Source organism: Seriola lalandi, unplaced genomic scaffold (genome assembly GCF_002814215.2).
Source record: "Seriola lalandi dorsalis isolate HSWRI2012SDOR001 ecotype SW California unplaced genomic scaffold, Sedor1 jcf7180002054850, whole genome shotgun sequence".
Taxonomy (NCBI): domain Eukaryota; kingdom Metazoa; phylum Chordata; class Actinopteri; order Carangiformes; family Carangidae; genus Seriola; species Seriola lalandi.
In genome coordinates, this window is record NW_019525403.1 from 350,845 (window position 1) to 377,262 (window position 26,418).

The 26,418-nt window shown below is 38.5% G+C and overlaps 3 protein-coding genes across 10 annotated transcripts in view; 1 reads left to right on the plus strand and 2 right to left on the minus strand.

Annotated features, from left to right (window-relative positions):
* Positions 1 to 2,141: 2,141 nt before the first annotated feature.
* On the minus strand, positions 2,142 to 8,421 carry LOC111670281 (four and a half LIM domains protein 2-like). Its single transcript, XM_023426927.2, has 6 exons — positions 8,313 to 8,421; positions 5,687 to 5,864; positions 5,290 to 5,464; positions 4,607 to 4,776; positions 3,231 to 3,417; positions 2,142 to 2,805 (listed from the first exon to the last, which is right to left on the minus strand). Exons 2-6 carry the CDS (start codon positions 5,840 to 5,842, stop codon positions 2,654 to 2,656), a joined length of 840 nt encoding a protein of 279 aa, XP_023282695.1. The 5' UTR covers positions 5,843 to 5,864; positions 8,313 to 8,421; the 3' UTR covers positions 2,142 to 2,653.
* Positions 8,422 to 14,531: 6,110 nt separating this feature from the next.
* Positions 14,532 to 17,879, plus strand: LOC111670338 (PI-PLC X domain-containing protein 1). Its single transcript, XM_023427020.2, has 7 exons — positions 14,532 to 14,769; positions 14,982 to 15,118; positions 15,317 to 15,442; positions 15,543 to 15,698; positions 16,228 to 16,340; positions 16,612 to 16,682; positions 16,862 to 17,879. Exons 1-7 carry the CDS (start codon positions 14,667 to 14,669, stop codon positions 17,167 to 17,169), a joined length of 1,014 nt encoding a protein of 337 aa, XP_023282788.1. The 5' UTR covers positions 14,532 to 14,666; the 3' UTR covers positions 17,170 to 17,879.
* Positions 17,880 to 18,220: 341 nt separating this feature from the next.
* Positions 18,221 to 26,418, minus strand: part of LOC111670337 (collagen alpha-1(XVIII) chain-like) — a 41,430-nt gene continuing 33,232 nt past the window's right edge. For 7 of the 8 annotated variants that reach the window (XM_087179539.1, XM_087179538.1, XM_087179537.1 and 4 more), the window contains 22 exons: positions 26,341 to 26,376; positions 26,111 to 26,197; positions 25,858 to 25,890; positions 25,689 to 25,724; positions 25,535 to 25,594; positions 24,924 to 25,001; positions 24,732 to 24,767; positions 24,581 to 24,634; positions 24,417 to 24,488; positions 24,238 to 24,303; positions 24,102 to 24,132; positions 23,562 to 23,606; positions 23,422 to 23,456; positions 23,185 to 23,307; positions 22,949 to 23,096; positions 22,794 to 22,858; positions 21,979 to 22,107; positions 21,862 to 21,894; positions 21,330 to 21,779; positions 21,026 to 21,223; positions 20,596 to 20,705; positions 18,221 to 20,477 (listed from right to left, as the gene is read on the minus strand). In XM_087179539.1, coding sequence (XP_087035665.1) covers positions 20,267 to 20,477; positions 20,596 to 20,705; positions 21,026 to 21,223; positions 21,330 to 21,779; positions 21,862 to 21,894; positions 21,979 to 22,107; positions 22,794 to 22,858; positions 22,949 to 23,096; positions 23,185 to 23,307; positions 23,422 to 23,456; positions 23,562 to 23,606; positions 24,102 to 24,132; positions 24,238 to 24,303; positions 24,417 to 24,488; positions 24,581 to 24,634; positions 24,732 to 24,767; positions 24,924 to 25,001; positions 25,535 to 25,594; positions 25,689 to 25,724; positions 25,858 to 25,890; positions 26,111 to 26,197; positions 26,341 to 26,376 — 2,136 coding nt within the window. In that variant the 3' untranslated portion in view covers positions 18,221 to 20,266. The remainder of the gene's footprint in view (positions 20,478 to 20,595; positions 20,706 to 21,025; positions 21,224 to 21,329; positions 21,780 to 21,861; positions 21,895 to 21,978; positions 22,108 to 22,793; positions 22,859 to 22,948; positions 23,097 to 23,184; positions 23,308 to 23,421; positions 23,457 to 23,561; positions 23,607 to 24,101; positions 24,133 to 24,237; positions 24,304 to 24,416; positions 24,489 to 24,580; positions 24,635 to 24,731; positions 24,768 to 24,923; positions 25,002 to 25,534; positions 25,595 to 25,688; positions 25,725 to 25,857; positions 25,891 to 26,110; positions 26,198 to 26,340; positions 26,377 to 26,418) is intronic. The other variant, XM_023427013.2, reaches the window with a different exon arrangement.

The window sequence follows — 26,418 nt, forward strand, 5'->3', positions numbered from 1 at the left end:
TTTCTTGCCATGAGTTATACTTTGTGATATCATTACTGTAGTTTGTGGGTCTTATGTGTTTCAGTTAAAAGTGTAGTACTTTTAGAGATGCTGAATAGTTTTGTTTTGAGTGTTGAAGTGTATTACAGGTGATGGAGCCAGAAAATGTTGAAATGCATAAAAATAATTGCTGTGACTGAATTTTCCATGACATTTTGACAGGCTGTCTCTAAATTACCTATAAAACCATTAAACATTTAGCAAGTTGCCATTAGGCCACCAGACTTACCTCCAGGCTTAGTCCTTCGATGGTTGGGGACAGCGGTGCTCATTTCAGCTGCAGACATGACACAATCTGATGATCAAAGAGAATAACTGATAGGTTGTAATAACACATCTCTAAAATAGAGAAAGTTCAGGCTACTACGCTTATTGTCCAACATAGGACACATAAAACATAAATCAAGCTTATTTAAATTAGCAGCAGCTTTTTGTAAAATTAACATAAATCCAAAAAGTACCACTTATTGTAAAAAAAATTTTTAAAAACTATAAGAGAATGTCTTGCCCATCTTGTTTCTCACTGTTGATCTTCCACTAGTACGGACTGAAATAGGCAATAAACTAACACCATTAAGACAGGCTTAAATTTTTGAAAAGTAATTTATTACTTATTAGATACTATATGAGTCGAATTCACCAAAAAGACCAAGAACATTAAGCAAACATAGAAAATCATGTTAAATATGTGCACTATGTCCTTAACTAACAGTAAGGTTGCCTTAAAGCGAAATTGCTTCACATATCAAATACAACGGCCTGTTTGTGACACAGGACAATTAGCATGCTGTTAAAGTAATTAAAGGAATATAAAACAAGTCTTGTTCGTGTATGAGTGACAGAAAGAAAGGTCTATTAGCTCTCAACGGCAGCAAACACAGAAAACAATCCACAGTGGCTAATATTTGCACACATTTAATAAAAAAGTAAGCCCACTTTGTAGAGAGTATACACGAAACGCTAAAGCATAATTTCTAGTGTTTTCGATGGCATAGTTTTGCTTAGCAATGTGGCTAACAAAGCAATGCTAATTTGGCTAGCCGCCTAGCTAACTGCCGCAGTAGCTTTCCAGCGCGAACCTTATTCTGAGCTGCAACAATGCTACTTTTAATATAAACAGCCAACGATAGTAGTCGTATAATATCAGACAAATATCTTACATTATTAGCTGTTATTTGTCTTTTGTTGTAATTGCTGAGGGGTTATTATTGGGTTGTTGCAATTAAGCTCCGTTAGCTTCTTCTTATTCTGCAGGCAGGGCTGAACGCGCAGACACTTCCGGTGGCACCTGCTGCGACATCCGGTACGCTAATCAAAGATCGCCTAGGGTGAACAACGCCTGACGTAAATTTGTAGGCGTTTTGTAGCGTTTCTATCGTCCATGCGAATATACACAGTAAAGGGTGGAGATCAGATCTTGGAATAGGACGGAGTGAGACCTCTCTTGACTTTTCATGCTGTTACTACATTAGGACACGATCTTTGGCCCCGTAGTGCAAAAACCAGTGGTGGAAGGGAAGTAGATTTACTTAAATACAAAATTGAGGTATTTGTACTTTATTTGAGAAAATCCATGTTATGCTGCTTTATACTTCTACTCCATTACTATTATGATGTAAATATTGCAATTTTACTTTTGTTACTTAAATGACATTTTCCTGATTATTCTTTCACACTCAAGTGACATTTTAAAAGCAGGGCTTTTACAGGTAATGGAGTATCTTACTACTTCTATTTTTAGTTTACTAATGGACTTAAACCAGCATTTATAACTGCACAATTACCAAATAGAAAAGATAGATACCAGTCATTTTTTTGCAACCTGACAACCCAAAATGCATGTTATTGATGACTTATAACTGAACTTGAAAGCACGGGTAAATATTTACTAACCATTAATGAAGCCTTTAGTCACATCTACTTTTGCATGTGTAAAATTTTGTGTTATTCCAATAAAGGATTTATTACCAACAAACCACAGTAATTCTCCTACAACTCATGTTACATGATCGTTTAAATGCACAATTGCCTTATAATCTCCAACACAGTAGTATGCTATTGTTTCCATAACAAGTCAAATCACAGAGCCAGTGGAGCATCCATGAAATCAAAATTTTTTTATTGTGCTTAACAGATTTAGATTTCATTAAACAGAATTTATCCAATTAGAACAAACAGTATTAGTATTATTATATTAACTCTGTTAGGATAAATTGCTATCACAGTGCCATATATTAAAACCACTTTACATGCTCTTAATAAGCTCTAAAATATCTATAAAAGTAGTTATTTTGATGCCAAACATAGACTTTCATTCCAAAAGGAGATATACAATTAAAACAGTTTTAACTGCTGACTCACTGATTCACTTTTTAAATGTTAACTCATAAAGCTGAAAAAAAACTACATTGGAATGAAGGCTTCAACTCATTTATATAAAACACAGTATCATCAGCGCATGCAGAAAACACCTCAGCAGGAAGAAAAGGTTAATGTGTCAGATACTAATAAGTGATGCAAATAATGCAACAGCGGTCAGGTTAGGAGAGTACTACCAGTGCTCTTTGATTGGCAGCTGGTTCTGGATAAACTCTTTTTCATTTCTGGAGAACGCTCAGAAGTCTTTGCCGCAGTCAGGGCAGAAGATGTCGTCTTTGCACGTCAGGAAACCTCGGCCGACCAGAGATACGGAGCACTTTTTGCAGTTGAAGCAGCTGTTGTGCCACTGGCGCTGCTCGAACGAGATGTACTTGCTGCCTCCGAGACCTGAGACAAAAGCAGCAGAGTGAGTGATGCGTGGCACAAGGGGAACAAAATAAGCTTGTCCCCAATAGTCTCATGATCTCTGTAATGTAATAACCCTGTAATTGGATACACAGGATGCAGGGTTTAGATCGTGTGCTACATTTACTGTGTTTTATTCTGTATTTAATGACAACTCACCAAAGTTTTATCACAGAAAGCCTGTCACAAAACTTGGAATTTGAACTACACGGACCTTTACCAATCAGGGCATGTGAAACCCCTTTAAAAGTATCATTTCTAAAACTTGCATGATTTATCTGTGTATTAATTCAAACAGATTTGGGTAAACCTGTATCCACCCAGCAGTCACACCGGCAATTCAAAGGATGTGTATAAATAGGTTTTCAGGGGCAGTACTCCTGACACAAACTCAGGTTAAGCTTTACCGCTGATCGAGGTGGTGCAGTAAGCACATTTCTTAGCAAACAGGTTGCAGAAGCAGTCGAAGCAGTAGGCGAAGTCGTCCCGAGAGGTGAACCTCTGGCCGGCCAGCTGCTGCTTGCAGCCAATGCAAACGAAGCACTCCTTATGCCAGGGCTGGTCGCGGTAGTTCACTCCTCCAGTGGTGATGGGCTGCAAGTGTTTAGAAAAAAGAGATAACACAATCATTTTTGACAAAGACCTATAGTATCTTCTATTTTCTCGGGCTTTCAATCACAACTCACTGTCTTCCTCAGTAGATTGAGTTCACTTGGTTGTCATGAACAAAGCTCAGTTGGTCATATATTGTGGGAGATCTGTTTCTGTTCAAGCGTCTATGGCGTCAGATATATAAACTCCATTCCCTGATGAGGACCGTGATAGTCGGTTCAAAGCCTTGGAAAAAGCCCATTTTTTTGGACCCCATCGTATGTTCATGTTCAATAAGATAATGCAGTTTTTTGGATGTAATAAAAACACACATCAGCTTCACAAGTGTAAAAAGAAATAATTGCAATACAGAAAAGACAAACATACAAAATGAAAGTTGTTTGTTTTGATCACAGGAAATGAGTAGGCTGCTGCTATGACGGTTTGTCATCTTAATATCCACATCATTTAAAGTTCATTTTGCTGTTTTCTAATTAAAAATGGCTCTTTTTTTTACATTCTCATGTGAATTTAGTGAAGAATATAGTTGTTAAAATGCTGCATCTTATATATCTTATATATATGGTTTTATTGCTCTGTTATTTGTTGCTGACTTAGTCACAGATGACTGCTGTCTCACCTCCCAGCTTCCAGGACAAAAAGATGCTTCTGTTTCTCGTCCATCTGTTTCCTGCCCATAACTGGTCTATACCATAACGTAACAGTCTTCTTCCCTCCTTCACTGCTTGTCTTTTCATAACTGCACCATCAGCAGTGATTTGGCTCAATCTTTGCTTCTTTAAAATTATGCACGACACATTGATTGAATGGATTGTTCAGCTATTAAAAACCTGACCTCTTTGACTTGTATATTTCACTCAGTAACATTTTCTTTACCTTTAAAGAGACCCAGGGGATATCTAAGGGTAAAATTATAGTTGAAAAGGCTAACTTTGCTTTTAAGTGTCTCTAAAACAGAATATTGATCCCATTATCATCTGGCAGGTGGAGGAATTGCTCATTAGAGACCTCTCTGCGACCTCACTCAATCAGTTGTATTCACGGAAAATTATTGATTTATAATCACATTTAATTGATAGCAGCTTGAGATGACAACAAAACAAATATCAACCAGAGCTTCTTGTGCATGCTGAGACAAGTGGATGTAAACCACAGTCAGTGCTGTTTTTACCTTCTTGCATTGGATGCACTGCAGAGCAAACTGCTTCTCGTAGCAGGGCAGGCAGTAGTTGCTGGCATCCTTCTGGATGAAGCTCCTGGTGCCGATGGGCTGCTGGCAACGGTTGCAGGTGAAACAATTCTCATGCCAACTGTTGCCCTTATGCTCCATCTTTTTAGAGCCTGGTGGGCGAAGAGAGAGAGAGAAAGAGTGTGAGTGGGAGGGAAAGAGGAGGAAGAGAGAGAGAGGAGTTCTCACACTAACAAATGCCATTTTTCAATTTAACCTGCATGTCAGCACAACATCCATGTGGAGCTGATGTATCACTGAGTCAGTCCTGATCTCCTACTCACTAAAGCTATTACGGCTTTAACAACCCAACAACAACAACATGTAGGTTTATCGCCATCACGACATCATTATGTCATCAATTTGGATTTCTTCCTGCAGACAAAAGACTCACTTAGCACCATCCTACAGGTAATCAGATCACCCAGTTACAGCTCTTGGCAATTGCTGATGTACTGTAAGCTCCTGACATGACAACTGTAACCTAGAAAAACACTTTGTACAGTTAGATTTGAAGATAAATGTAAATATGTACATATTTAAATCACCTCTGAGGGTTCTGACCCATGTTTTAGCTGCCAACCCAACCCACGCTCAGACAATCTGTCTGTGTCCGGCCTCCTCACCTGGCATGATGGTCTTCAGGCACGCGTGGCACTTGGAAGAGTACTCGTTGCTGTAGCAGTCGGTGCACATCAGCATGTCATCCTTGGTGGCGAAGGGCCGATCCTCCAGAGACCGGCTGCACTTGATGCAGAGGAAGCAGTCGCTGTGCCAGTGGCGGTCCTTGTACGACAGATCCTGCAGCGAGTCAATGAAACAATAGAGTGTTTGCTTGGATTAGAAATAAGAGAAAGACTGGGAAATTGCCACATTTGCCTGCTCTGGTGACATGGGACAAAAACAGGGCAAAACCAAAAGGTAATAAAGACTTTTGACAGCTGCAAACACTGATCGGAAAATATAAATACAGGTATGGAAACAAAAGTTGGAAAGGTGAATTCATGATTCATAAAATTTTACCTTGCTGGTGCAGGCAATGAGCTTCTGGCACACTTCACAGTTGTGGGAGAAAAGTGACTCGTAGCACTTGATGCAGTACGGGTTCTCCTCCTTCAGGATGTACTTCTGCCCGTACAGGGACTCGCTACAGTCTGTGCAGTCGTAGCGCTCAGTCATGTTGACTAAAATATCCTCTGTCCTGTGAGATAGAGACATTGTCATAAAGATTATGCAACTGCAGCTAAAATATTCCCAAATTAGCCAATAGGAACCATGCACAAGATGAATCAACACGTAGAATCTGTAGGACTCCTGTAGTTGAATAGCTGACTTTTTCTACTTCTCAGGATCACATGGACCAATAAATTACATCATGCCTCCATGACCAGGTACAGAAGCTGGCCCTTCTCAGATTACTGGAAACCTAATTGAGTACTACGTACAACAAATTAGGCCGGGGAATGTGGCAAACTTCCCCCAAGGCCACACACTGAAGAGTAAATGCCTTCCACTTTATTAATGGACATGGTGTGACTTTTAAATCTGGTTTACTGGCTCCTAAAGTCTCAAGTTAAGGAGGTCAAATTTAGCCCTGATTCCATTAAATTAATGGCTCTGCTCATCTGGAGCAGCAAAAATTAGTTTTGAGAAATTCTGAGTAAGATCAAGAACAAGGAGGATGAGATGGTAGAGAGAGGGAGCAAAAAAGGAGGACAAGAAGAACAATTAAAAAAATTAAATAAAGATGAAATAGAGGGAAGAGTCCAACAAAGGAGAGAAGAAGAAATGAAGAAATGAAAGAGTGAGGTTTGCATTATCATCTATTGCAGACCTTTTAAACTTTTATTCTGAAAACAGCCTCATTGGTTTTTAATATTTGTTTAAGATGGATCAGATTTAAAAAAGAAAAGAAAAGAAAAGGATTGCTTCATAAAATCTTATGCAACCTCTGAAAATCAATTCTTTGAAAAAGTCCACCTTGTTTAGACAGGTGGGAAGTGTTTAAAGCGGGGAGTCCTGCTGTTCCGGGGGCTGCTCAGTGCACATTTAATAACATCAATAATCCCAAACCACCACACCAGACGACTGATATGATGAACAAACAGGAAGGAAAATTGGGTAATAAATTTGGGAATTAAGTGAATAATGTGATTTCATTTACTGGGAGATAGTTTGTGAATGACTTTCATCTTAACTTGGGACATTAAAGTTTGGACAAAAATAATTATTCAAACATGTCACTGTGTTTTTGCACATTTCTTTTTTTTAAATCTGGAAATCATCCTTCAGCCTTGTTCACCAAAGCAATATTTTCTGGATGACGGAGCTTACAAAAACTTCTCATTCATTTCCCCCCTTTCCACTTTTTAGAAGACTTGAGCAAGCAGCTCCAAAAAAAGCCTCTAAACCTCCACAAATCCTGGATTATGCTCAGCTAAGTATGTTAGGGTACAAAATATGTTGCAACACAACAGCTGTCCAACTTAATTTTAATGGAGACCTGAACTGAGGAATTTTATGGTACAGCAAAGACATTTTAGAGAACGACTACTTGACTTTCTTACATCCCTTGTTATTCAATCACCAGCATTAACCCCTTTTTAAAGCGTCTATACATCTCTGTACCCCCTATAAATCTTATGTACCCCTCTATGCCACTCTATAAATTCTCTCTACCTTGTATACCCCTCTCTAGACCCTCTATACTTCCCTATAAATCCTATACTCCTTTATAAAGCCTCTCTTCCCACCTGTATATATCCTTTTTTTGTCCCTCTTCACCTTCATAAACCCTCATGAATATAATCCTTGTGTATACACCCTTCAATTAACCCTATACACCTATGTGAGACCGATGTGATCACCTGTACCCTTTTAAAAACCTCTAAAAACCCTCCAATTAACCATCTATACTCTTCTATAAATGACTTATACCCCTTTATACCCCTTTCTAAACCAACTACCCCTTTCTATAACTCTCTACATTCCTCTGTAACCCCCCTGTTCACATTTCTAAATCCTCTCTAGACTCTATAATCCCTCTATAAACCCTCTGTACACCCAAATAAAACCCCTGTAAACCTCTATACCCCCCAAAAACCCTTAAACCCCTCCAATCTAAACCCTCTATCCCGTTTATGAAACCTTCTATACTTAACTTACTTAACTATCTTAATTCCTTTAAAACCTTGACATGCTGTACTCCCATATGAACCCTCTACAATATCTTAAGTACTTTATATAACCCGTGCACCCCTTCCTTGCTAGAAACCCTCTGTGCCCCTCTTTCCATCATCTGTACACCTTTGTCAGCCCTGGATCCCTATCCTATCATCCCTTTATGAGCCGTATATCTCTATTTTCAATGTATAGATGAAAGAAATACTACTCAAAGACAAAGATTAGTTCCACATCCACTGTCCCCCTTTTTCAAAAACCTGCGCAAGAAGCTTAAATAATCCTCTAAACTTCTAAACATAACATCACAGATTTGATACAGGAATAAAATCACCAAGGTTCTCTGAAATTATTATGAATGACTGGAAAATAAAAGAAGGCAAAGCAGAAATACAGAGAACACTGGGTAAAGCAAGCAGAAAATAAGAATAAAGACAAGCAGTAAAGAAAATAAGTGATGAGGTATTACCTGTCAGCGCAGCCTGGGTGTCAGAGTAGGAACCTGTCTGCAGACTGAGACCACAGGTATCTGTAAAGTGCTGTAGTCCATCTGCTTTATAAAATTAGAGCAGAATGTGACCCAAGCTGGGGCAGGAAGGTGGAGGCAGTGGTATGACCAGAGTGGGCAGGTCAGTTTATATTCAGACTGCTATAAATTCAAACTAAAACGCAGAAAATCCCATCAAATCCCAAGAATGTTGTTGTTTGTGTGTTATTTTAAACATTTGTGAATAGATTTTAATGACATTTGTCTGCTGTTGGAACAAGGAATAAGTCATTACTTTTTAGCCACATGTAGCGCTGCCATTTATAAAGCACTTAAACTGTGAAAGAGCAACTTCACAGCGGCACACCGTCTCCTTTTTGTTGACCATCTCCTGCTGTTAAGTTGCTCTTTCAAGGTTAAAGGTCCAGTAGTTTGACTTACACAAGTGTACTCCAAGGTGTGTCAGCACACAGTGACATCACCGTTGGAAGTGGTTACAGGTGTGCAACATAATTGAAACTGAAAGTTTCAATTATGAGACTCTGTGTTGAGCTTTGTATTCGTGCTGCAAAATGAATCTATAATTTGTACAATATAGTTATTTATTGTGCCCAGATGATGGAGCCTGAAATATCTCAACTGGCCTTGATTCCTTTTAAAATGTATTCTTTATTACATTAAAAAAAAAGTACAACAATTTGAGCCCAAAGAGGCTCTTTCTCTGTACCTGAGTCATTTTGTGATTAAAATGTACAATTCCTAATGTAATAAAATGAAATAATGAGTTAATTGAGAGATAAAATTTACAGTTTTACAGTGCTATGGACTATGTATATGTGCATGTGTAACTCGTGTCTAATTGAGATCATGTGAAAATACTCAAATGTTATCGCATATTAGCGCTACAGCATAATGATTAATTTCAATTGCAATAACACGGTAATCATGGGCGGGACTCACTTGAAATGCTGTGCAGTTTGTCCTTGTAGAGCTTCAAATCAGCCGCTGGGTCCATGCGCAGACTCTGTCACCCAAACAAAAAAAACAAAAAAGATAAAATAATTTAGAGAAGTGCGTAAGCTTGGCAGAGGTGTATGCTTTCTGGGTGCTTTCTAGTACTCTATGTTGTTATGTCATTAAGGCCTTGATTATCTGAATTTGTGCCACGGTTTGAAGATGGAGACTTGGATGACACAGCAGCAGGAACAAGAAAATAATAGAGAATTTATGCTGAGGACAAGTAACATGATAATTTTCAGTTAAAAAGAGGAGAATGACATTAAAAATGAAACAAACAACATTTATGAAGCAAAAACCCAAGATGAACCCAGGATTGTTGTGAATGAGTCCACTGTGCTGGATGTGTAGTCCTCATCTGATCTGTGTTTATAATGTCTGGCATCGCTCATATTTGGCATAAAGTGATGATCACAAGTTCACTAAACTGATTTCTGAACAACAGGGTTCAGACAAGTTTATTATGAATCTACATATACAACAATATAACTCTGCTACTTTATACTGTAGATTGTGGACTTGAGCAGGCGTGAAATATAGACAGTAAACGTCTACAGCTATATATGATGTACCTAGATTGCTATAATGTTAGCAACAGTAATATGCTTTACTATGGATGGGTTGAGAATGCGCTATTCTAAAAACAAAAGGCTTTACCAACTGTAAACTAGAAGTTGATGACAAAAAAATATCAAATTTTCCAACATGATTTGTGATACAGTGAATTTACAGGAAAATGAACTGAAAATTAAACATAAAAATTTCTGTTTTTGGCTGATTCTTGGAACAAGAACAACAAACAAAAAAATATTCCATAAAATAAGAATCTAATACACATCCATAAATCAGTCTGAATGATTACTTCACAATCTACAAGCCTAAAATGAGCCACTACAGCCAAGGGATTTAAAGGGATAAAACAATACGGCAAAAATATAATTTACAGTATATTGTCTCCCACTGTATGTCATCAGATTTCCCAGCCCTATACTATAAATTTACCATACCATAGATGTAGTAACAGTACGAGAGTGACAGGGAGGTTAAAGGTGGCTATACAGTAGTAAATCCAATTACCTGAGGGAGGAAAATATAGAAAGATGCAGCTGAATACAGCTTCATAATTAAGATTCCCTCATTTAACCTCATGTGCTGGATTCATCGTGGACAGAGGGGGACACATTGAACTGTGTTTTGTCCTCCATCTGGCCTCCACATAGAAGGACAGTGAACACGAGGAATGCATTTTAGTGTCTGTCTGGATGGAGGGCCAGCTCTCCTGCTCACTTGCCCTCATGGTGATGCCCCGTCATGTTATTAGTGAAGACAGACCATCTGTCCTCTCTGAATTAGTGCATTACTGAGTTAAATATATACAAATTATACACAGCAGACATACAGTCGAAGAAGCTTTAAAGTAGAATGTTTGTTTTTTTCGAGGAAATAGTCATCAAACAGGGGGTCAGGACCTACCAAGCATTCACAAGACTAATTTAAAAGGTCATTGAATGATTAGGTTTGGAAAGCAGAATAAACATATCTATGTTCCAAAGAGTGTTATTTGTTTTCATTACATCACCTCTATACTACTCTATTAAACCAATCTCAGCAGAAAGTGTCACTCTGATACATGCAAACTGTAAAAGTCGGTTGCAATTAGACATAGCCTGGTTTATCTGGTATAAAATTGGTATATTGTGATACACTCATGCTGTAAAAGACTTCTGCACAGACAGAAATAAAACAACACCTGCATTTAAAAGAGAGCTATATCCTTTGCGTCTCTAAAACTGCAGTTTTTTGAAGTTACTGTATGTTTGCTTGTAATGTCTCAGTGACTTCCTGTTTACATTAAACACTGAAATACAACATGGCTGATCACAGAGAACAGGAGGGGGCGAGAACAGATGACACTCAGTAACCAGACTGTCTGTTCCACTTGTTTTTTTTTTTTTTTAACCTGTTTTTGGAAGTGATTCACAGTGTCATGTTTGCCAATTGGAGGAAGACTAAGGAGAAAATTTAGCCATTCGCACACACACGTTAACAGTGACATTTGGCAAAGTGGTTTTTGTTATTTTTGCAGCATGAACAGTGAAGACATAGAAAATACAGACGGGTGAGAAAGTAAAGGAAAAACCAACATAAAGTGTCGTAGAAAGGTTTGGGGCCACCATGAGTCACTGCTCCTTGATTCTCCTATAATATATACTTATAATAATAATATCCTATAGGTGTTCAACTGGACTGAGATGTGGTGACTGCGAAGGCCACAGGATATGATTCACATTATTTGCACGCTCATCAAATCATTCAGTGAAACCCCATGTGCCCTATGATAGAGGCATTGTCTGTTTTCCCACTAATCTTTCAGGTTTTTCCTTGAATTTGTCATGTGTCTGCATTTGTCATATGAAGATGATATGACTCTAAAATGAATTCTCATGGTATCTTGGCTTCCTTAGGTTAATAGTTGAGTGTTACTGAGAAATTGTTTAAAAAAAATTGACTTAATTACATTTGAATTAATTTAATTTAAATTTCATTCTGATGATCCTTCACAGATGGGTCAGGTGACTCTTTGCTACAATATACTGTATGTTCTTCACTTCACCTTTCTGCCACTGCAGTATTCATGAGGTGAGCTGTCATGATATATGACTGCCTTACTTGTTTCTATCTCCATAGGTTTCATTAGCTTCCATCTTGGACAGCATCTCTAAATGAAAAGGGGCCTGCCATCTAACAAGATTTTCTGATTAGATAAAGGTTTAATTCGGTCATATCATGAAAAATATGCTCAATCATACAATAGTAGCTCTGCAATACGAGCCTGATTTGAACCTGGCTGGGAGAGAGAGCTAGAGCTCGTTCACATCTGTGACAAAAACCCCTTCTTTTAATGGTTACAGGGAAACGACATGTCATAAACTCTAAGTCTTAAACAGCAGCCACTCGTTTGTCCTTAGCCTTATTTTTGCAACTAAACGTTCATCTGGAGTAATCTGTCTGTGTGACTCCAATGAGTGTCAGTATGTGCGGCGGTTGACATTTACATGGCTGAGGAGGGAAAAATACTTAAAACAGAGTCATTAGTTAACAGTTTGCTGTGATTTATCGGGAATTAGATTTTCTGCTGCATCATGTCTGTTTAAATTTAGGACACTGGCACAAAAACAAAGCAACACAATTTGTGATTTTGTAGCGTTTCGTATCATCGACAACAACACACAGCATTTAAATATAGTTGGATAATCTAATAGTACAATGAATGAAGTAATGGGGATCATGTGAAGGGACGAGGTACAGTAGGGCTCCTGGTACTTCTCCTTATATAACCCTTATATATATCTGCATATAGTATATTTATGTTGTTACATCGCATTTATACAAACATACAGTAATACCTATATTATAAATATTGATCTATTGTTTTTTATCAATTGAATAATTAATTTCTATTTTATTGCAGTGTATTTCACTGCAGTATATTACTATATATTGTATCATATACAATTATATCTCTCACTATCTCACTTATGAAGACATTGCACTGTTGGTTATAATAAGTTTTCTGTACAAATATCACACAGATGCATACGCAAAAATGTTTATGTACACTGGCCTTTCTATTTCAATTTATTAGATACTAGTACAGTTACTTACTGTCAAATACTCTATGTATCTGCATGTAGCTTTCTAAATGTGATTTATAATACTTTGGTTTTATTTTAAAATTAAATCAATATCTTAATTTAAAAACTTTTAAAATGTGAAAAAATGCACAACAATTATTTAAGGAAATAATATAAAAGTTTAAGTACAAAACAAAATAGAATAAAAATAATTTTTACTATTTTCTTTATAATCATATCATATTATCATTATATATTATATTAGATATTATTTATATTATATTAGTATAAATATATAATAAAAGTAAAACATTTTATCTAACCATAACTTCACTTTTGAAACTGGCAAATAAAGGGACCAGGTAATGACCTATCTTGTTGATAATGTTGAAGTCTCAGAAACTCATGTGAGGAATTTAAAAAAAGTGTTGTGATAATGAAAAATAAAGCACCCTATTGCAGTGGCTCCAAACATAGGGGTCAGGGTCCCTAAAAGGGGTCACAAGATAAATCTCAGGAGTCATGAGAAGATTCACAAAATAAAGAGGCTTTCTTATCTTTCACAACACAAAATAATGTTTACTTCTTCGGATGATTCTTTAATCTTATCATTTTTGTGCGTGAATTACTGGATATCGTGTAAATCTTTTCAGGCCAGCTAAAGACTCAAGAAAAACACTGTATAAATATGAATAAAACAGTATAAAAAGCAAATGTCATGAGATACACAATAATCAGGATTAGGTAACGAGATAAATTGTTTATCAAGGAATGCGGCTAATTGAAAGAGCAAATTTGTGTTTGTGGAAAACTGATGTGGAATTAAAAGAAACAAACAATTGGGGGTCACACTGAGTTATACGCTTATCATCATATTTGATTTTCACAAGAAACTGGCCGAGACTACACTAAATAAGTAATCTAAATATCACATGTTCTTCCCAGTGAAAAAGAGAACAGCAATTTAACTGGTAAAAAGACTACATTTTTATTCAGCATAGTATTTAATGAGTAATCACTTCCTCATAGCAATCTCAAAAAGCAACTATGCTTATAATATTATTGCCATATGCTATAAACACTAGGATACACTGATATTAATTATTATTAGATTATTAAAAGTGTGAATCGTTGATTGATTAAAACTGGCTGATCACTGTCATCCAGTGGTGAAAGTGAGTAACTACAAAATTCTTCATATATGTTGTAATTATCCTACAATGACAATTAATGATCATTTTTATCTGCCTTATATAGCTGGTACAGCCTTGTCCCAACTTTAACTGAATCATTATTATAACTTTGCCCCTAAAATAATAGACAGTCAACAAAAGCAGCTTTCATGTTGGATTTAATATGTGGATTTTTATTCATATTTTTTAATTTTTTCTGTAGGTTGTGACAAAAAAACAAATAAAATTATAAATGCGCAGTAGAACTAAAAATTAACCTGTAACTTCATTCTTTTTGCAATTTCTTTGTGACTATGGCTTTTGTTTGGAAAATGTTTATCAGGTTTTATTTTGAAAACGGAAACAGGAAATGCTAGTTTGTTACTGACAATAACTCAACCCGGAAGACTTAGTAAGCAAACGGTATTTAAATTCAAAATAAGGAAACTGCAGATATTAACCCTCCGTCATGAAGTAATGAGAAAGACAACGAAATATCTCACGTGAGGAACATGGACGACGAACAACGGCAACAACTTGGGGGAAACGCGGACTGGATGTCCTGTCTGCCTGAGGAGCTACTGGATGTCCCGCTGTGGAACCTGGCTATACCAGGTAAAATAACCAGAGGGGACGTCGGGTAAACAGGGATATTCTGAACTGTCCAGACTATAAACACACAGATTCGTTTTAGTTTAGTTTTAACGTGTGTTCATATTTAATTTCCTTTTAAATTTCCAAATACTTTTGGCCATGTATATATATATATATATAAAGTATTTTATAAAGTATTTGGACACTGATCTAACTGTGTCCCATGTTTCCAGGGAGCCATGATAGCATGTCTTTCTGTCTGGATGTGTCCTCTCCTGTGCTGAGATCACAGCCCTGCCTCCTCAGAGTCATTGACAGGTTGTTTCCCTGCTGGACTCGCCCTTGTATTTCCCGCTGGGCCACCACACAGGTAAAGGAGTCCAATTTAGGGGCCAGCAAAGGTGTAGCAGACTCCTGAGCAAACTCTCCAATGAGAGAATCTGGCATTTGCATCAGAACTGGAATTGCAATGAATTGAATTACATTTTTTGTGGAATAACTGTCAAGTTGTGCTTTCTTTCATCTTTCTGTATTAATAGTCTCTCGCTTTCTCATTGTGCATGTGCAGCAATCAGTCCTCAGTGATCAGTGTGATCTCGGTATTCGGTTCTTGGACCTGCGGGTTGCCAGGAAGCCGGCTGGAGGCAGCAAATTGTTCTTCGCCCATGGCATCTACACTCTGATGACTGTCAAGGTGCATGAATTAAATCACGGGCCAGAAGCTGTGCTCTCATTTAAAGTGCAAACTTGATTTACAGCAGTTTTTAGTAACAACAATATTTGTCTGCATGCAGGAGGCTCTGGATGAACTGGCTAACTGGCTAGATGCTCATCCTAAAGAGATTGTAATCATTTCCTGCTCGCATTTTGAATCGCTGACTGACAGAGATCATGCCTGGCTTGTGGAGTACATCATCATGCTGTTCAGAAAAAAACTCTGCTCCTCACAGGTACACAAAAATGAAGACATAGAGAAACTGAACTGATTTGTTAAGAATATTTTTGATTTAAGTCATTTATCAAACAAAATTTGCTGGTTCCAGTTTATCAGATGTGAGGCTTTTGCTGTTTTTCTCAGTTTGTTTTATAAAGTTTAAAATTCTATTAATCAGAACTGATCTTAAACTAATATAGAGTTGATTTTAAAACTTTACTACTAGATTACAAGACTCTGGATGGTTTAGCACCGTCATACTTCCATACTCTTATCTGCTACCTCAGATCGTCAAACACTACAGCATTAAATGTACCAAGTATGGAGAGGAAACCTTCCTTTAATATGGAAACAAACTGCGGAACAACCTGCCCATAAATATGTGAATGCAACTTACAGAAAGTGTAATTTTATTTCATTTTATCTCATTATTACCCTCTCTTATTGTATATTAATTTAATATTTTCATGCAACATACATGGAAAGTGCTGTGCAAGTAAAGTTTATTATTATATAATGATTTCTGTGTGTGCATGTATATGCAGGACACACCCACTCTGCGTTCCTGTTGGTCCAGAAGTCAGCAGGTCATTGTTTCCTATGGAAACCAGCAGGTGGTGCTGCAGCACCCTGAGCTGTGGACTGGAGTACCTTACAGGTAAAATGTGCAGTGGTGCTGTTTAACCTTTTTAATGCTTCTAATTTAGAATTGCATGTGAATCACACCATGTTTTTATTATTATGCGTCAAAATCAAGCAGAAGCCCAGTATTATCAAACATTATCAGCATATTCCAGCTTCTTACATTGGCCCATTTAGGTGTCTATATACTACCTTCCAGAACACCGCCTCATCTTTAAATTTAAATCAAATAAAAATATAATTTAAATATTAACCTGACTCGCCTCATGCATGCACTCTGTCTCCAGCTATGCTGACAGCCCAGACCCCGAGAAGGTGATTGCTTACCTGGAGGAGCAGAAGAGCAGAGGAAGACCAGGTAAGGCAGCAGTAGAAGTAAGAGTAGCAGTTACACTATAACAGCACTTCATTACAAGTAAAAGTCCTGAATTCAAAATTTTATTTAGGTAGAAGTATTGAAGCCCTGTCAGTAATTTCACTCACTGCTGTACAGAGTTCTGGTTTTATGTTCATTAAACTGAACCTCTTCTCTCCTAGCTGGTTTTTACGTCAGCGGCCTGAACCTGACGGAGGACACTCCTTACGTCCTCCTCCATCCCCTCCAGACCATGAGGAAGATGACGCTGAAGGCTCTGTCGCTGCTGCTCAGCTGGACGAGTGAGCAGCGGCCAGGGCCTGAGGGTGGAGTCAACATCATCTGCTGCGATTTTGTGGGCATCAGTCAGTTCTGCTCGCTTGTGATTGGCCTGAACTACAAACTGCTGGGCAGACCCAGGACACTTGCTGCCCGTACTGTCTGCAGGACACTGGGAGGTACCATTGACTGTTACCATAGCAACCGCTAGGGCTGTGACTGATATACCTTCTTATTTTCCTCCTTTTCACTTGGAGATTTCATCCTGTTTACATTGGTGTGTCTGTGTCAAATTCAGTATTAGATATTAAATTTAAATATGATTAACTGTGAACACCGTCAGACATGACACACTAAATATGTCTCATCATGTGAATATTTTGTATTATTTTTGTATCCTCATACTTTTAACCTCACAATTTTTCTATTATTTCATTTCATGTTAATTAAGATGTTGGCATTTGGAATATACACTTTCACACATTATGTAAATAAATACAAACAAATATTGTATGTTTGTATGTTTCATGATATTAATAATCATTCAGTGTCAGCAGTGAATAGAGAAAAGCTCTACTGTCTCAGAGGGACAGTCTGGCTTACAGATAGCAGTCAATTATAATAAATACAAAAATAATGCAAATAATAAAAAGATCCATCAATACATACTGTAAGTGCAGTACAGAAGAGCATGAGATTATTCTGCTGTGGAACTGATTTCAATTGCTTTACTAATTTTATTGTATTTAAATGAAATGTTGTATTATGTATGTATTAGATTTGGTTGGTAGATACTCGATATCAAATGGGAGTAAAATAACATGAGAACATCCCTGATTTTAACTGAGCTCCCTGAGATATTAACATTTACCTTAAACAAAGGCTCTGATATTAAAATAAAAAAATGATTGACAAACTATACACTTTAGGAGAGAACATGGATTTTCTTCATCATGTCTAGTGAGGGGAATTTTAGTGGGAGTTGATGAAGTTTTGAGAGTCTCCTGGTTGTGTTACCCTGGTCAGTGAGTTGTGTTGGTGTGTGCAAATGAAAAGAAAGGCCGAAGCTTTGTCTATCATGAGATCTGATATCCGCCAAACTCGTCCTCTACTGCCACCCTCAGGCCAGAAGAGGAGCCCCTTACAGTACAGTCGGTCTTAGTATCACACTATGGAAGTATTAAAGAGGAATCAAGCAGCATTTTATATGTGGTGTCAGCTTGATACCACGTTTCCCCACAACCATCAGCTGAGAACGTAACTCAAAATTTCCACACAGATTTATTCAATGAGCTGCAGCATTTGAGAAATGTTGCTCACATAACAAAATACAGACAGATTACAATCTGCAGGGGTTAATACACGTTTTACTGCATTAGTTATGACTCAGTTAGTACATGAAAATATCTTTCTAGCCTCCAGAAACTGACGAAGTGGAGACGCCAAGGAGCTAGCTGCAGTGCATTTACTGTACTGCTCTCATATAAGAAGCTGAATAATTAACAAGCTACAGTGCATAAACATTTATGGCTGAATCCTTTCCGGATATCTGTACATTAATTTTATTTGTTTGCTTACTATGTGCACAAACTTTATATCAGTGGGAAACTTCTCCCTGATTTTTTTTCAGGATCACAACAACACATATTCAACATCTTTGTTTGTTTTTGCACATTTTCTGGATATATTTGGAAATGTTATTATTCTCTGTGAGAGCATTCACATCACACATTGTAGTTGAACTAGAAAGAGCACAGTTTATAAAAAATAAATATCCCTTTGTTATTGCTAAAAATATCTTCCCATGTAAAACAAATGAAACGGTTATTACTCAAGTGCCGTGGGTTACAGAGAAAAGAAATTAAGAACAACAACACAATATCATATACAATGTTTATCTCACTGTTGGACGCTGAAATGTGTTGATGACTGCACTGTTTGAAGAGATAAACAATCGTTCCATATTCCCCTGCAGCAAATACTGAATATCAAAGTAAATGTCATATTTAAGCCACAGGAAACCTTGCTGAAATGATTTTTAACACTGATTTTCAGGTACTTGAGCTGTAAATTTCGCATGTTAATATTTTCATGACACAGTTTTTTGGTTAAACGCAGGCAGTAAACATGAAATGTGTATGTGTAGTTAAGACATCATTCAGTGGAGTATCCCCTCTCTGAGATATTACCATTATATTACACTCATAGTATAAACCTTTCTTAAAAATAAACACCCAAAGACCTTTAAGACACCCAGAAGGTCGTTTAGAAAAGAAAATGTCCAAAATCCTCAAAGACTCCTTTGCTTCTTCCATCTAGGAAGCTTTGCTCTTTTTGATCAATACAAAAATGTGTGTTTTTCTGTCTGAAAATGTAGAAATCAGTTGAGACAAATATAACTGATAATAAAACTAGTTACTTTTGTAATTTCAGGCTGCCATCTTTGTTTAGTTTCATCTTTGATTTGAAAGGAGTAGGAAATTAAAAATCCTTTTTATTGTGCATCAAACTGAACATTATTTCATCCAGATGGTGAGAAGAGTCTTTGAGGAGTCCAGAAATACCTTCAAATTAGTCTTGTTAAACCTTTTTAAAAAGCTGCTGGGTATTTATTTTGCAGAAATACTGAAGCTTAGTTTGTGATTTGAATGTTTTGGTTATAAATAAGAGCTGTGTCCTTGTTACTTTGGATAATCGATCCACCACACTGTTGATGGGTTTGGAACTACCTTTCTACCCAACAAATAGTCCCTATGGACCCTGTCAATTATCCAGATTAATCAGGACACTGTTTCTGAAAAAGAAAGTCGCTGGTAAATTCTATAAATTGAATTTTCAGTGCTGTGAAAACCACAGACAAGTCAATTCACCTCCACTGTTCTGGGGTCAAAGCAGGAATCAGAAATAAAAACATGGCTTCGCTAGCTAGCACCAAACATGCTAATTTCAATAGTCATATCAACATACTAGCTGACACGTCACAAACACCAAAAAGTGTTGATGAAGCTGCACCTTTTGAAACACAGTCAGCTTTTAAGGCTGCCAGTGTGTGTTACTGTAGGTCACCTGAGCTTAACTTAGGTTCAACATGTGGGATAATCCTGTATAGCACCATATAAGAGGGGCTAACAAACATAAACTAATTATTAATTAGAAAAAAATTATTTACAAAGCACCACGTACAGTGCAAAGACAGATAAGAGTGTGTGTGGACAAAAGCCTGGCTGACCGCTTTCAGATTTTCCTTTGTCCAGTGTTGTGTGTGTGTTTATGTGTGTGTGTGTGTGTGTGTGTGTGTGTGTGTGTATCTATCTCTTAGAGTGGCCGAGGCTGTTCTCGATGCACAGCACGGCGTAGGAGCTGGAGCAGCTGCTGGAGCTCTGCTGGAGCAGACTGCCGCTCTGCAGCGCCGACGCCATGCCGTTGAGCGCCCGGTCGCCCACACGCCACGTCTCGCAGAAGCCATCGACATGCTGCTGACCAGTGCTGGTCGACCCGTGCCACATCATCTTCTCTGGCCTGGGATGACACAGACACTTGATTACTTTGATTACAGATTAATTTCAAGTATATTAAAATATTGTCCTGGAATGAAGGTGTAATATTGTTTTATAGTCATTTGCTGTATTTTGCTCACCATGTGCTGTCACTGAGAACATTCTTGCCATCAAAGGAGTAGATCGGCACGTTATCCTTCATTCTCCCATCATTGAAGATGGCGTCCCAGTTGTCAAACAGAACCTCATCCTGAGAGAGATGAGAAAACACAAGCAGCTCGAAAATCTGCTGACCAATAGATGTGCAATTAAGTTCCTTTCCTTCATTTAATGCTCCTCTGACTTGTGTGTTTTGAAATGAATAATCAAAACTACTGGAGTGTGACAGGTCCTTGTACATCCAAACAGGGATTCGGACTTGCATCGACAGCCTTTATTGGTGCTCTACACTGTTCTCCTCAAGTGGAAGAGTCAAATAAACCCTGATTTCAAAACCTGATTTCCGAACAAATAAATTTCCCAAAATGTCAGACATTTCCTTTCAGTGGCTGGAAAGCCTCTGTTCAGTACCTTCAGGTTGAGTATTGGCAAATGGTCTCTGTCTGCCCTGCGGACGACGCTGTGGAGATCCTGGAGTCTGGCGGACAGGAAAGCCCGGAAAGTTCCCTTCATCCCGATGGCCTGAGCCTGGGTGAAGCACAGGAAGTCCGCACCGCGGATGCCCCTCATGGACCCAGTCTGAGGGCTGTTCAGAGCGATTAGGTGGAGCTGTGGAAACACCAACATGCTCAGTAACATTATATACAGTACATCTGTGATTAAACCAAGTACAACTTCCATGTGAGTGTGACGGTTTAGAATTGGCCTCTCATACCCCTGGACCTGAAGTGTGATGGTGGACTGGAGTCTGGGGCACAGGAGGAGGTGGTCTTCGCTGAGGGGTGACTGGGTAGCGAGCAGCCGGGTATGTAGGGTGTTCCTGGGCCGTATCGACCGAATACCTACCGTCTGGTTGGTTTAGTCGGTCAGCGTAACTTGGAAACCTCGGATCTGTTGGTGCTGGGTATCGTGGGTCCGGCTGATGCCGCGCGTCAGGGTGGTATCGAGGGTCAGGGTGGTATCGGGGATCCGGATGGTATCGGGGATCCGGGTGGGTTGGGTATCTAGGATCAGGGTTTGACGGGTATCGGGGGTCTGTGTGTGTATGATGATGCATGTCAGGCTGTGACTCAGTGTCAGGTGGGCTTTGGGAGTCAGGGTTGGAGTGGTGGTCTGGAGTGAAGGGGATGACTGGTGGGGGCTCCACAGCTGCAACCTCATTACCCTGGAGATAATGTGCATGACATGGATTAAAACAATGTGAGCTGTGTGTTCTGGAGAAGAGAAAAAAGTGCAACTACACTTACATCGCCACTGGGCAGAGCAATGTAGCCCCCGAGCTGAAAGATAAAGAATAAGCTGCATTAATACACAAAGAAATACACCAAGGCTGAGTTAGGATCATAATAAAGAAAAATGTTTACCTGGACCTGACGAACTCCATCTCGGACCCGTAAGTAGAGATCTGTTTGGTCTAAAATATAGACCAGAGAGCCCTCAGGTTGTCTTCTAGCGGTGGCTTTCATGGTATCATAAGACCTCAGCACTGTCACCTGCAAACACAAACACACAAGTTGATCGGGGGACGATATCTGTTTGATTTTGCTGATAATTGTGCAGCTTAAATGTGCAGACTGAAATATCTCAACAACTATTGGATAAATGGCCATTAAATGTTGTGCAGACATGTATGATCCCCAGAGGATGAATCCAAACGACTGTGGCGATCCCTTGACTTCTCCTCTAGCGCCACCAACAGGTTGACACTTGAGTAAAATATCTCAACATTCAACAGTCACATGGTCTACTGAAGGGAACCTGTTACATCACAGAATTAAATTAAATACACCTTAAACAGATGTAATGTCCTGTTGAAGGAGGATAAACGCTACTCTGGCAACCCAGAATGTTCTTGTTAATGGTTTAGAATTGCATTCCATTATAGTGATTTTCTATCTATTAATAAAGACATTAATTCTGACTTGTTGTTAGAAAGCGGTAACAAAAGCATCTGTTGCTAAACTCACTTTACTTAAACTGACTTCAAAATGCTTCATCAAGTATTTTTCCTTTGCTTCATTAGTCATGGGTATTTTTCCTTAGATATTAATTATTAATTGATAATTGGTGTTGTTTATAATTAGACAGGCGCTCATTAATCAAAGTCCAGCAGATGTGTAGTAAGTCTTGGAGCTAATGAGGAAATAAAGCAGAAATATGACGTCAAACGTCTTCTCACCCCAGAGGAGGATCCAGGTAGTCCAGGCACTCCAGGTGGTCCCGGTGGCCCAGGAATACTGATAGCTGTCATTTAAAGACAGGCACATGAGCTTGAATGAGACTAAACACAGACTTAATCTTGAGTATTTGGGCGTGTTTATGATTAAGACTCACTCTGTGTGCCCCGGTGGGAACCAGTTATAAAGGGTCCTGGAGGTCCAGGTGGCCCTGGTGGTCCAGGTTGCCCATCATAGCCTCTTCCTGGTGACCCAGGTGGCCCCTGAGGGCCTGGTGGTCCAACGATGGAGTCACCTTTAGGGCCCTGATGGGAAAACAACATTATAATTTAAGATGCAGCAAGTCAAATAGAGCCGATAAATCCAGATGTTGGATTATGCTTTTGATCTTACCGGGGGTCCAGGCACTCCTGGGGCTCCATGACTCCCTCCATAGCGGGGGTCATAATATCCTCCTCCCGGTTCTCCTTTCTCTCCTTTCAAGCCAGGACTTCCAACTTCACCTTTCAACTCATTCTGGACACAAATGGAAAAAGAGATGAACAAAAATCTTACTGACACTAATAGTTTAACCATAAACTCTGATCCTTACAATCAGAACTGTGTGGGAGGTCTAAAGTTGAGGATTACCTTTAAAGTGTAGATGTCATAGTTCGACCCAAGACCTGTATTAAAAAGGAAAGGCTTTGCTTTAAAATTGTCTCAATGCTGAAAATATAAAACTTTTACTTTAAGCTTTTTCAGCCTTTATGTGCAGGTTTTAGTGCTACCTGGAATCCCTGGTAGTCCACGGTCACCTTTCTCTCCTTTAACAGCTGTAAACAAAGGGAACAGCAGCAACAGATTAAGTTAAACACAAGCAGTTTTACCTTCACAGGAGAAGACATCTTTAAAAATATGTGCACTCGCTTTCCTGTTGAGGGTTAGAGAAGAAGTTTGATACCATTCTCATGTCTGTGTGCTGGATCTGCTGCTGGAGCCAGCAGCTGGTTAGCTTAGCTTAGCATAAAGAGTGGAAACAGGGGGAAACAGCTAGTCTGGTTTTGTCCAAAGGTAACAACATCTGCCTAAAGCTCACCAATTAACACATTATATCTTGTGTCTTTAATCCAAACAAAAAGTGTAAAAACTGATTCACTGTAACCCATCTCCTATCTTTATATGAGCTTAAAGAAGATGTTTCATCGATGGAGTCTGATCGCTTAACCTCTCTCTGTTGCTCTCCTTACTGAAATGAGAGTTGCATCAGTCTTGTCATCTAACTACTGGTAAGAAAGTGAAGTGTCGTTCACAGTGTGAGGTGATCTCACCGGGGTTATATCTGGAGTAATCGTCATATCCCTGAAAAGAAAACACATCCATAAATAAATACCCCACCTCACTCCTCATCTCACAAGACACACAACTGCTGCAACACTATGGTAGAGATTTCATGTGTCGACTCACTCTGAGTCTGTCGATGGGAACAGCAGCTCCAGGAGGTCCAGGGGGGCCTGGTGGACCTGGAGGACCCTGGGACACAACAGATATTGATAGCTGTGAGTATGTACTACACAAGCTGATTGAATTTAGGCTTTGATTACTTAATTAATATGGAAAAATAAACCAAAATCTGTGACACTCACAGGGTATCCATATTCGGATCCAGTGCCTGAATCTCCCTTCTCTCCTTTGACGCCGTTCAGCCCCGGCCGACCCTACAGCAAAACACACATTCATAACCATATTTACCATCTTAAACTGCTTTGATATGAAGATGTAATTTGACATTTGCAGGAAACATACTTACCGGTCGGCCCGGGAGCCCGATCTCTCCCTTCTGACCTTCAGGGCCATGTGAACCCTGGAGGGAATAAAAAAGGTTACACAGTTTTATTACACACATTATGTAATATCAGCAAAAACAATCAAAATATGGTGTATAGAAATCTGGTACGCACTGAGGGTCCCACAGGGCCGGGAGGTCCCATCTCACCCTGTAAACAAATACAAGCTGTAAACACTGATATTTTAGGCTTCGATCAGTAGAACTGTACTGTGGACGCTTCCGTTCATGAAAAATAACAAGACGGAAAGAAAGAAATCATGTTAGACGTCATATAATTTGAGATGTGATTCAAAAAGGTTTTTACCGGCTGTCCTGCCAGGCCACCCAGGTACATGGGTTGGCCATCAGGCCCCATAATGACACCAGCCTCTCCTTTCTGTCCCTGAGCAAAAAAACATTTCAACACAAACATTTACAACCAACACGGGAAAAATATGATTGAAAAATGACTGATTACATAAAAGGAAAAAAGAATATGTGTGTTTGAACTACACTGTGCTGATTTTATTTTGAAAGGCCAAGTAATCAACATTGTTTTCTGAGAAGCCAAACTTATATTAAATATGTCTAGCCTTTAAGTAAAGCCTTAAAGTTCTTACAATTTAATTTTTAACTGACAAAAAACTTATTTATATACTTTCTTGATAAATAAATAACACTCGAAACCATACTATGTTTAACAAATTCATTGAGTTGAGAGAATAAGATATTTTTCATAGGAAAGATAAGAAAACATTAAAATCTTTATCTTGAAAAAAATATAAAATAATAATAATAATATATATATATATATATATATATATATATATATATATATATATATAACATATCTTTACAGTATATAATGATGCAAAAATATGAATCTTTGATTGTGTAAAATGAGAAATGAATTGACTAAAATGTGGATTATCCTACTTTAGGTGCATATCCTGGAGGACCAGAATCTCCTTTGTCTCCTTTTGGTCCCACAGGCCCCTGGATCAAAATACATAACACAAAACTGATTCCATTTTTGTGTATTAACTGGAACTTTCCTCGCTGAATATGTGATAATGACATCGATACGTACCGGGAATCCTGCCCGACCTGGAATACCCGGTCCTCCCTGCAGAAGAGCCAATAATAAGGCATTGAAGAAAAAAGATGAAATATTCTTTTCACGTGTTAAAACTTCAGACTTTAGTTTAGTAAGGTCTGTAGTGAGATGGGTTAGAGGACCAAAGGGTGTGTCCACTCACCTGCCACCCTTCGTTCCAATATACGTCGTTATACTACAGCAAGACAAAGTTAGGTCAGTTAGTGTGGTGGTGAACAAACGATGAAGCAAGCAGTGACTGTTAGTGAATATGAGCAACTCAAACACTAATTCAGCCTCAATCAGTGATTTAGTGAATCAGCAATTAAGTGGCAAGCTGTCGTATGCAGGTTGTTTTACTTCACATGGATCAGTGCGTCTTTCTCTCTGTTTTAATACCATGACCTCTGACTCACATCCCCTGTGTTCTGGTAGATGATCTGTCCTGGAGTTCCGGGAGGTCCTGGAGGTCCAGGTGGTCCACCGTCTCGCCCTGGAAGACCCTGCAACACAAACATAAAAAAAATCATCCATAAGAAATAAAATCGCGTCTCAAGACAGGAAGAGATTTTCAATACAGCTTCAAAAATGAAAATATATTTGCATATTTATAACCTGTATGTTTTGTATATTTTGTATAACTCACCATCTCTCCCTTCTCTCCTCTGTCTCCTTTTTGACCCTAGAAATTGAACGTGACAGATTATTAGTGCCATGACAACAA

Coding starts and splice junctions, on each gene's coding strand:
- LOC111670281 (XM_023426927.2), bottom strand. CDS start 5,842: ATGACTGAGCGCTACGACTGCACAGACTGTAGCGAGTCCCTGTACGGG. Junction 4,777..5,289: donor CCTGAAGACCATCATGCCAG/GTGAGGAGGCCG, acceptor TTCGCCCACCAG/GCTCTAAAAAGATGGAGCAT. Junction 3,418..4,606: donor AGTGCATCCAATGCAAGAAG/GTAAAAACAGCA, acceptor AAACACTTGCAG/CCCATCACCACTGGAGGAGT.
- LOC111670338 (XM_023427020.2), top strand. CDS start 14,667: ATGGACGACGAACAACGGCAACAACTTGGGGGAAACGCGGACTGGATG. Junction 14,770..14,981: donor GTGGAACCTGGCTATACCAG/GTAAAATAACCA, acceptor CCATGTTTCCAG/GGAGCCATGATAGCATGTCT. Junction 16,341..16,611: donor TGGACTGGAGTACCTTACAG/GTAAAATGTGCA, acceptor CTCTGTCTCCAG/CTATGCTGACAGCCCAGACC.